The sequence below is a fragment of the Sinohyriopsis cumingii genome, chromosome 12, assembly GCF_028554795.1.
Source record: "Sinohyriopsis cumingii isolate HCF-2022 chromosome 12, ASM2855479v2, whole genome shotgun sequence".
NCBI classification, from domain to species: Eukaryota; Metazoa; Mollusca; class Bivalvia; order Unionida; family Unionidae; genus Sinohyriopsis; species Sinohyriopsis cumingii.
Genome location: NC_142972.1, coordinates 116,792,458 through 116,804,612, shown reverse-complemented (window position 1 = coordinate 116,804,612; position 12,155 = coordinate 116,792,458). Strand labels below are relative to the sequence as shown.

General features: G+C 34.5%; 1 protein-coding gene across 1 annotated transcript in view; it reads left to right on the top strand.

Annotated features, from left to right (window-relative positions):
* LOC149787308 (methionine--tRNA ligase, cytoplasmic-like) overlaps window positions 1-12,155 on the top strand; it is an 86,519-nt gene that overhangs the window by 22,712 nt on the left and 51,652 nt on the right. Inside the window, exons 6-8 of the mRNA XM_089977842.1 lie at window positions 1,115-1,190; window positions 5,598-5,713; window positions 11,487-11,594. Of these exons, the coding sequence (XP_089833968.1) occupies window positions 1,115-1,190; window positions 5,598-5,713; window positions 11,487-11,594 (300 nt within the window). The remainder of the gene's footprint in view (window positions 1-1,114; window positions 1,191-5,597; window positions 5,714-11,486; window positions 11,595-12,155) is intronic.

Here is a 12,155-nt window from a genome sequence, read left to right as displayed (position 1 = left end):
TACTTGATATCACAGTCCCTCCTTGTATCTTTAGTGTCTCTAGGAACTTTTTAAATTTGACAGATTTTAAAATTTCTGTGACCAGAACAATTGTGTATAATTATAAATTATTACCATTGCTACATTTGAAGAATAAAGTGTATGTATCGATTGCTCAGTCATAGAATATTTTATATATTTATACTATGGTCATTTAGCAGTTCCATGGAAGGAGCGCTAATGCATCATCCCCAATCTCTTAGTTGAACTCACAACTGTCAGCATCCAACAAACACATTACAGTGACTTTAAGCTTAACTTACACATGTCCATAGAGGATAATTTAAAGAATTCTCAGGAAAAATCCTTACATGTCCTGTATCAATGACACATTGGGCAGAGGACATTTATTTTTGACATGATTATATCGGTTTAACTGTTTATAAAGGATATTGTCACAAATTTAGACTATGAATTAAATAAACTAATGGTTTTTTGTTGTTTTAGTTTGCTTAAATTTAGTTTTGAACGTAATTTAGTTATTTAATTGATGCCTTTTGATTGATAACATGGATGGACAGTTTCATAGAGTATTTTGACAAAGTTTACATGGTTAGATGTATTGACAATTTATTATGCTTTGTTCAATATCTTTCACATAAAGGACCTCTGTCCTTAAAGGACAAATGTGTTATGTCCCTCAAGTGCCCTTTATGGACAGGTGTTATAGTACCTTGAGCAAATTTAGCTTTTGTCATCTCCAGATTCACACTACTTGAATCATAAAAAAAACAATTTAAAAAAAAAACTTCCTCCCTTCCCAATATACGAAAATAAACACTATGAAGAACATTAAAAAAAATTTGATTTAAATTGTTTCTTCTTAACTCCTGATGTACATTTCTGTTTTCATGTTAATAAATAATTTGACTTGAATCAATCTCTAACCTGCACAAAAGTTAATAGTTGCCATGTAAATTTCCAGTGAATTAAATTTAGAGAAAAATTAGAAATTTAATTTTAATTTTGCATCATGCTTGGTTTACCTGTGGCATTGAACATCAACTCAAGTAAATGTAACCTATACCTGTACATCTATGATATATATTTATTTCTGTTATTGATGTTCTTACAGGATCAGGTTACTGTGGCAGATATTGTGCTGTGGTCATCACTTTATCCTGTTCTAAATGGAAAATTTTGTCTCAAAGGTAAAATTGTTTCTGAATTGAGATGGACTTTTTTAATGTTTATAAAGTAAATTCAGTTTGTCTTTTAACTATTAGCAGCTAATTTGTTTCACACCCACCATACGATGGATAATATTATGATGATGTCCATATATTCATCAATCCATCCATCCATTCATATATATATGTGTGTGTGTGTCCATCTGCCAAAACCAGGTTTGATTTCACACAATAACTTGAGTTGTTTTATGAATTTTGGGGTCAGAAAGCATGGTCACTGTGACTGAAAAAAGAAATATTATTTCTGCACAATAACTTAAGTTGTCCACTGTCTGCAGTACAGACCTTGTGGATGACTTGCACATAGATTAGGAAAGAACCTTAAGTAACTGTCACTGAAAGATGCTCATTAACTTGAGGTGTCTACCATCTACTGTTACCAAATGTTTGGGACGGCTTGTGTTTGGTGTAAGGATGAGGCTTATCAATTTTAGGATGAAATAGTAAAATGTCAAGTTCACTGTGACTGAAGAAGAAAATGGTTTCCAAGGCAAACTAAAGTTCTTCATCATCAGCATTTACCAAACTTCGTAGATAGCTTGCACTAGATTTTGCAGTCAAAAGGGTAAAGTTCATGACCCTGTTTCTGGAATAAAATAGTTTCAGCAGAATAACACAGTTCTGCATCACAGACAGAACAAAATTTTGTGTATAGACCATTCTCAGAATGTATACATGTATTCATGTGATCCTGGGTCAACGAATCCAAAACGAGGCTAAGATAGGCACCAGTTTCATTTTACCTCGCAACCATGGCTGCTACAGTTGATACCGGCAATGGAAAAAATTGTGACAATTATTGTTGTGTTCCGTTGTGCAATGGGAATGCTAGAATTCAGATAGATTTAAGCTTCCACCATATTCCATCAGTGAAGAAGATGGAGCTTTGTAGAAAATGGATTGTTGCAATATGCCGTGATGAGGGGCTGAATTTTAAGGTAAGAAACTGGATGATTGTTGGTGTGTTTATATTTTCTTGCAACTGAATGATGTAAGAAAGAGAAATCCAAATGCAAAATAGATTCTGTTGATGAAGCAAATGATTGTATATATGTGTGTTTTTATAATGACAGGTTTCTAAAAATGTTACCCTCTAGTCCCATTCCACATAACGGGGTCATGAAAAACTGGGCGTACCACCACACAGCGCATTTATATAAGAAATTATGAATTTACATAGGAGTAGTAAGTACAGAAAAAGTGAATTTTATTACCTTGTTAAAAAAATAGAAAGTTGAATGTAAATGATCACGATAGAGAAGAGAGATAGCACCATTATAATGAAAATGACGAGAGTACAAGTTGAATGAAATTACAAGAGAGAGAGAGAGAGAGAGAGAGAGAGTGGATAAGAATTAATGAAACTGTTGATAAAACATATTGATGTGTGTAAACGTAAGGGAAAATGCACACTTAAATCACAGGCCATTGAAATTCTATCATTGTAGTAAGTTAATGTCAGAGAATCCCCCTCCAAAGGGAAGCACATATATATATAAATATATATATACATATATACATACATATATATATATATATATATATATATATATATATATATATATATATATATATATATATATATATATATATATATATATATATATAAATGGATATAAAACAGCTTTGAACAAATAATCCTGCTGTTTTGTGGGTAAATATAAAAATGCCAGGTTGTGTACTTTTGATACAAATTAAAATGCAAGCATACCAACATGTACCCAAAACTATTTAAAGCGCACCACAAAGTCTCCACTGGTGGGGTGGGGGGCGTGGTTGGTTAAAAGGGCAGTTTGTGTCACTATGCACATTTTATAAATGTTTTATTCTGACTGCTTGTTTTGACCACAGTATTGATTGATCATAGCTGTACATTTAAACCATACCTATTCAGAAACAAAATTCAGGCTTTAAATAGTTTCATTTCTATATCGTTAACTTGTATTTTGTGTACTGTAGAGAAAAAGGACACTCAAGATAGGACGTAAATCATCTTACGTTTAAGAGAATGGACATATCCCTCACTGTAATACTTGAATCCTTTTGTCATCTGTTCATTTCATGAACTGCTGGAGACACCCGTGATGAAATTCTCAACGAATGTAAAAGAAATATCTGGCAAACAGCTCAGATCGTTACTCGATGTACAGTAGGACGCCATATTTTTTTCTCCATCTGCCTATCTTAGCCTCGTTTTCGCAATACATTAATACTCATGAGGATCTCATTAAGAATGGTCTTTAGACTCTATAGCTTGGACTTGGAGTAAAGAAGACGTCTGTCACTTTTGGGTCAAAAAGACAGTGGCTAAGTTTACAGTGACTGTAAGAAGAAAAATGGTTTCTGCATAATAACATTAGTTTTACATCTTAGACCAGACTTTGTGGATGGCATACACTTGAGGTAAGGAAGAAGCCTACTGATTGCAGCATCAAAATGTATCTATATTATACAGCGTTGCCTTTATAATTTTGTCAAACAGTTGTATCACCCAGATGTGTACATTTATTACACAGTATTGCCTTTATAAGTATGTCAGACATTGGTATCACCCAAATATGTACATTTATTACACAGTATTGCCTTTATAAGTATGTCAGATATTGGTATCACCCAAATATGTACATTCATTATAAAGCATTGCCTTTATAATTTTGTCAGACAGTGGTGTCACCCAAATAATGTACATTTATTACACAATATTGCCTTTATAAGTATGTCAGACATTGGTATCACCCAAATATGTACATTTATTATACAGCAGTGCCTTTGTAAGTATGTCAGACAGTAGTTCCACCCAAATAGGTGCCATTATTTTGCAGAATTGTCTTTATAAGTATGTCTGACATTGGCATCACCCAAATAGGTCATGTACCTGTATTATAGTTTAGTATGGGGATTTTGTGGATGATTGCCTTGTGGATAGTTTAGTTAGGGCATTTTGTGGATTTCAATGCATTGTGGATAGTTTAGTTAGGGGAGTTTGTGGATTTCAATGCATTGTTTCTCTGAAATATATTAGGTAACATGAAGCAGACATCAATATTTATATTTTATAGTCCAGTTAAATTTGTGTTTAGAGAAACAAATATTTGTTTTTGTTTTACTTTCCAACCAATGCTGGAAAAACATCTTCATTCTGGCATAGTACATGTTGTTTAATGCCATTATTAAGTGTGATATAGGCTTTACCTTGCAGCCAGTGTAACTGGTGGAGGAAGAACCTGTTAAGAACCACTGACCCATGGGAAGCTACTTGCAGGCTTTTTCACATACCCACATTGGCTGAGCCTAAGACTTGAACTTACACCGAGGCAAGTTGGCAGTGATTGGTAAAGGCAAGTGCTTGAGACCACTCTGCTACATGGGTGCCCTGACATGGTACATTGTTTTGCAGATTTGAAAAAGCAGTGAGAAAACCATTACACTAAGCTGAGTGCATGTGACCCATTCAGAATTCAGAATAATTTTGTTTGAAAATAATAAGATAAATTATTATATTTGTTCTTATATAGTGTGTTCTTCACTGAGAACAGCATTGACCCGGATCTGCCATCACATGATGAACTTGTGGCTCATGATCTATGACATTGTGCTTATGCTTTCAGGAAATATCAGAGACCCTTATCTGATCAGCAGTTAATCAGTGGACAATCAGGGTCTTTGTTCTTAAGGTTGGATGGATGTGCATTATTTATGAGTAAATTTTTTTAATTTTTTGGCTAGTAGAATTGGTTAGGGCTAGCAAGGGTTAAATTGTAATAATAAGTGGCTATATTTAACTTTGTGCCATGCCCTATAATTTCAGATGCACAATTGTTGTAGGTTGGTGGCTGTTTGTTATGCTCATGTTGGAGCAAAATCAAGACATGTCAGTAACCGTTGCTACATCAATGGAGGCATTAAGTTTCATAAAGATTTTCATTAAAGTTGTACATTTGCTTAAAGTTATTGAACTTTGTAAATTTGATGAAGAAGATTAAAGTTATAAAGATTTTGAAACTGTTCATTTTATATTAATCGTGAAAAATTAACTAGTTGACCCAGTCAGTTGGACAACTCTAGTCCCACCATCTAAACACTACTAGATTTAGTGTCATTACACAACACTTTGCATCTAACTGATAGTCAGATTTACCCACTGAAACCTCTGCTAAGCAAGAGTTGATTTTCAGATGTCATTTGTGGCCAAGTGGGCAGTTAAATTTGAAGATTCTTGGATTTTGATTTTGTTTTTGGTAAAGTCAAAGAATATACAAAAGTTCAGACATTTTTGAGCTCACTTTTCATTTCATACTGACAACATTTATGTACTAGAGGCTAATATTTTTTAAATATACTTGTTTATCAGTACTATTTCTTCCGTAGGATGGGAAAGTCAGTATAAACATCTGCAGGCCTGGAATTCCCATCTCACAAACCTAGAACCTTTCAAAGCAGCCGTCAAGATTGTCCTGGGAGACAGAGATACTTCTGTGCTGAAGGTAAGATACTATTTGATAAATGTGAATTATTAGTCAGTTACTAATTTATACAATAAATATGCATTATTAATTACTTAACCATATGGTAAATGTGCATTAAAAGTCCATTACTAAACTATGTATGTGATGAATGTGAATTATTAATCAATTACCAAACTGTGATATATATGCGTTATTAATTACTAAACTATGTGATAATGTGTATTATTAATTTAAAACAATATGGGATAAATCTGCATTATTAGTCAGTGTCTTAGTCTAAATTAAGCCATATTGTTGAATATTTCTTACATGTACTCTGTAGTGTCAAGGGTATGCAGGAATTTATGTCCATCTGTCCATTCTTCTGTCTGGCGCAGTCTTGGTAGTGCAACTAGCCCCACAGTTTTTATGGACTGCAATGATACATGGTCAGTATTATTGTTATGGACTTCCATGAAACTTGGTCGGTATTATTGCTATGGACTGCAATGAAACTTGATCAGTATTATTCTTATGGACTGCCATGCAACTTGGTCAGTATTATTGTTGGTTGGTATTATTGTTATGGTCTGCCATGCAACTTGGTCAATATTATTGTTGTGGACTTCCATGAAACTTGGTCGGTATTATTGTTATGGACTTCCATGAAACCTGATCAGTATTATTGGATTGTTTGTCGGTATTATTGTTATGGACTGCAATGAAACTTGGTCAGTATTATTGTTATGGACTGCAATGAAACTTTGTCAATATTATTGTTATGGACTTCCATGAAACTCGATCAATATTATTGTTATGGACTGCAATGAAACTTGATCAGTGTTAATGTTATGGACTGCCATGCAACTTGGTCAGTATTATTGTTATGGACTGCAATGAAACTTAGTCAATATTATTGTTATGGACTTCCATGAAACTTGATCAGTATTATTGTTATGGACTTCCATGAAACTTGGTCAATATTATTGTTATGGACTTCCATGAAACTTGGTCAATATTATTGTTATGGACTTCCATGAAACTTGATCAGTATTATTGTTATGGACTGCAATGAAACTTGGTCAGTATTATTGTTATGGACTGCAATGAAACTTGGTCAGTATTATTGTTATGGACTGCGATGAATCTTGATCAGTATTTTTGTAATGGACTGCCCTGAAACTTGGTTGGTATTATTTTTATGGACTGCCATGCAACTTGGTCACTATTATTGTTATGGACTGCAATGAAACTTGATCAGTATTATTGTTATAGACTGCGATGAAACTTGAACAGTATTTTTGTAATGGACTGCCCTGAAACATGGTCAGTATTATTTTTATGGACTGCCATGCAACTTGGTCAGTATTATTGTTATGGACTGCAATGAAACTTGATCAGTATTATTGTTATGGATTGCGATGAAACTTGATCAATATTTTTGTAATGGACTGCCCTGAAACTTGGACAATATTATTACTATGGACTGCCATGCAACTTGGTCAATATCATTGTTATGGACTGCCATGAAACTTGGTAAATATTATTATTATTGACTGCCATGCAACTTGATCAATATCATTGTAATGGACTGCCATGCAACTTGGTCAATATTATTGTTATGGACTGCCATGAAACTTGGTCAATATTATTGTAATTGACCGCCATGCAACTTGGTCAGTATTAGTGTTACGGACTTCCATGAAACTTGATCAGTATTATTGTTATGGACTGCGATGAAACTTGATCAGTATTTTTGTAATGGACTGCCCTGAAACTTGGACAATATTATTGCTATGGACTGCTATGCAACTTGGTCAATATCATTGTTATGGACTGCCATGAAACTTGGTAAATATTATTGTTATGGACTGCCATGCAACTTGGTCAATATCATTGTAATGGACTGCCATGCAACTTGGTCAGTATTATTGTAATGGACTGCCATGCAACTTGGTCAATATTATTGTTATGGACTGCCATGAAACTTGGTCAATATCATTGTAATGGACTGCCATGAAACTTGGTCAATATTATTGTTATGGACTGACATGAAACTTGGTCAATATCATTGTAATGGACTGCCATGCAACTTGGTCAATATTATTGTTATGGACTGCCATGAAACTTGGTCAATATCATTGTAATGGACTGCCATGAAACTTGGTCAATATTATTGTTATGGACTGACATGAAACTTGGTCAGTATTTTTCTTTTGGACTGCCATGCAACTTGGTCAGTATTATTGTTATGGACTGCCATGAAACTTGGTCAATATCATTGTAATGGACTGCCATGAAACTTGGTCAATATTATTGTTATGGACTGCCATGAAACTTGGTCAATATCATTGTAATGGACTGCCATGAAACTTGGTCAATATTATTGTTATGGACTGACATGAAACTTGGTCAGTATTTTTCTTTTGGACTGCCATGCAACTTGGTCAATATTATTGTTATGGACTGCCATGAAACTTGGTCAATATTATTGTTATGGACTGCCATGAAACTTGGTCAGTATTATTGGTATTGACTGCCATGAAACTCGATCAATATTATTGTTATAGACTGCCATGAAACTTGGTCCATATTATTGTTATAGACTGCCATGAAACTTGGTCAGTATTATTGTTATGGACTGCCATGAAACTTGGTCGATATTATTGTTATGGACTTCCATGACACTTGATCAATATTATTGTTATGGACTGCCATGAAACTTGGTCAGTATTATTGTTATGGACTGCCATGAAACTTGGTCGATATTATTGTTATGGACTGCCATGACACTTGATCAATATTATTGTTATAGACTGCCATAAAACTTGGTCAATATTATTGTCATGGACTTCCATGACACTTGATCAATATTATTGTTATGGACTGCCATGAGACTTGGTCAGTATTATTGTTATGGACTTCCATGACAATTGATCAATGTTATTGTTATAGACTGCCATAAAACTTGGTCGATATTATTGTTATGGACTGCCATGAAACTTGGTCAGTATTATTGTATTGGACTTCCATGACACTTGGTCAGTTGTATTATCACCTGAGGATGCACATACTGACAAATCACTTTGTGTCATGATTGTTGTAAGGCTTATTGCCCTTATTGACTTGCTGCTGAATGCACTGTATGGAAAAATCTTGCGAAAACATTTAGTTTCAGATTTCATTAGATTCCCATGAAACTTGGAAAAATATTATGAATATCATCTAATAATATGCATATTGACAAATCACATTTCTCACATATTTTCTGTTAGATTTATTGATCTTTTCGTCTTGGAATGGAATGCAATCTTGTTAGCACAACTTGTCACATGGTTTTTGACAGATTGCCATGAAACTTAGTAAATCTTACTGGTATCACTTAAGATGTACACATTATCAAAATCACTTTGCTCAAGTAATTTTCATCTCAGCAGGTTGTAAGGCCTAGTCAGTTTATGGTATGGCCAAGTGTCCATTATCTGTTAGTCATCCATCCATCAACATTTGCATGTTACCACTCTGTAGGCCACGCTTTTTTAAATCTGCTTTTGATAAGGTTTATATAATCATTATCTCAATGAATATGACTAAGATATATTGATATTAATGTGGCGACCTTGTATCTGTCCAAGTCGGTGACCGCATGGGAAGTTATATTTCTGTTTTGATTATAATTAAATTGGAATATATGCTAATATCATCAAAATGTCAGACATATTTGATAATGAGTGAGGCAGAAACTATTAATGAGGTTATCTTGCATCCAAGGCTGAATTTGTTACCGTATTTCTAATCAGATTGTAATCAGGCATGGAGTATATACTTATTTCTTCAAGATCATAGACAAGTTCGTTAATGAGTGAGATGCATTGCATGAGATGACCCTGCATCTAATTGACTGAGCCTTTTATGGAGGCCATATTTCTGTGGTGATACAATCAGAAACAAAATTCATATAGTTGGCCCACAATACAATATATATTGCTGTGTAGAAATGAAAGTTTTTTAAGGGACCCTACTTTTAGATTATGTTTGTTACTTTTCTTCAAATCAACGCTACTATCCCGACTTTTTAAATAGTTTTGAGTCATTCTTTGATATATTTAATTTGTTATAACCATTATGGAAATGTTCTGTGGCACTTTTTTCAGTAATTTATTTAATTTTTATGGCACATATCATACCAAGGCAGCCAGGTCCACCTATCTGTTGTACTTCCTATTTGGTAGTGATAGCATGTCAACATTGTCTGAACTACAGATTTAGGTAAAGGTTGGCTCTTGCAGTGTGGAATCTTTTTATTCTGTGACAAAGGGTTCTCAGATTGGAGGTGCATTGATATGAGTAAAGATATGGTAGTCTAGTCAAATCTTTTGGTCCTAATTTTCTGTTTGGTATTTCCTATTTCTCTCCCTTCTTTTATCCTATTTTATAAAGTAAAATAGCATAACATTATTCCTATTTGTTGACAAGATTATGCTTGAAAGCCTAGAGTGAGGATGCAGTATGTAACATGGAATATATACCCTGTCTGTTTGCCTTTGCCATGTGATGTCTGTGTGATTGTGTTCACAGTATGAGTAAGTAGCAAGGTTACTAGTATAACCAGAATACATCATGACTGTTTTGCAAATTCTGCATATGATTTTATTGCTAACTATACAATGCCTGAAACTACTCTTTTAAAAGTAGTTAATGACATTCTCTCTGCATTGGATAGTGGAAAGATTACAGTCCTCACCCTCCTTGATTTGTCTGCAGCATTTGACACAATAGACCATGATATATTACTTTACTGTCTCCAGCATGTATTTGACATTCATGATACAGTCTTAATGTGGTTCAAGTCTTACTTGGTCAACAGGACACAACTTGTATCTGCAAATGGAATACACTCCAACCGAGTTGATCTATGTTGTGGTGTTCGACAGGGGTCTGTTCTTAGACCTGTTCTCTTCATTCTGTACACTCAGTTGCTCTCAAGTGTCATAGATCATCATCCATTGTCTCATAAATTGTACGCTGATGACACGCAAATAAACAAAACTAGCCACCCAACTGAAGTTGATGCTACCATCCAAGGTGTAGAGAGGTGCATTTCTGATGTGAAATCATGGATGACATGTAACAAGCTGCAGATGAATGATGATAAAACTGAGGCCATTCTGATCACAACACAAAGACTTTCTCATTCACATCCTTTACCTAAAACAATAAATATCAGCAACGCCAACATTAAATTCACACAATTAGTACAAAACCTAGGTGTTACTCTGGACAGTACTCTCACATTGCACCAACATGTCCTGAACATATGCAAGGCTGCATATCTTGAGCTGAGATGCATCAGCTCAATTCGCAAAAATCTTTCAGTTGATGCCACTAAAACACTTGTGTGTTCATTAGTACTTTCAAGACTGGACTATTGTAACTCAATTCTGTCTGGTTCATCTCAATATCTACTCCAGAAACTTCAAAAAGTTCAAAACACAGCTGCTTGGATCATACTTAGAGTGCCACGATCAGAGCACACCTCCCCGCTGCTCTGTACCCTACACTGGCTATCCATTCGATCCAGAATCAAACATTTTAACTTGTTGATTTTGACCACCATCTTCTAAGCTAAGTTTCCCCTGACCTTTCCTACCCGGTGTCTATACATCTAACATTTGGTTGGAAATGTCAGGCCTATTACTGCAGGGCCCAGTAGTGGTCTTTTTGATTTGACCTGATATTTTTTTTACACCAATGGTGTGTCAGCCTTTGTTATATAAAGAGAATAAATCAGTTTAGTTGCTTTCTGTATCAGGCTTCCCTTCTTGCTCAGCCAGTGCCACAGCGGGCAAAAGACATTGGTCAGTCAGGGCAGGTACAACAGAGGCAGAAACAAGGAAAGGGAGCACCAGATGAAGTACAGGTGGGTTGAAATTGGGATATGCTGGAAGAAACTTTGTGAATTTTCTGTTAAATATTAGAACTTTTAAACACTTTAGATTTATTGTCTTACTTTTTCTGTTTTCTCCAGTTAACATTGCACATTTTTACAGATAACTGTATTCATTTAGGTATTCTTTTTTCTTACCTTTTTTACTTGTATTATCAGCATTTAGTTAATGTTGATAAGCATCAAGGCTTTCATAGTAATTGAACATACTACAGGTTAATCTGGAAAAATGTCTAGGCATTCATAGTAATTGAACATACCACAGGTTAATCTGGAAAAATGTCTAGGCATTCATAATAATTGAATATACCACAGGTTAATCTGGAAACATGTCTAGGCATTCATAGTAATTGAACATACCACAGGTTAATCTGGAAAAATGTCTAGGCATTCATAGTAATTGAATATACCACAGGTTAATCTGGAAAAATGTCTAGGCATTCATAGTAATTGAATATACCACAGGTTAATCTGGAAAAATGTCTAGGCATTCATAGTAATTGAATATACCACAGGTTAATCTGGAAAAATGTC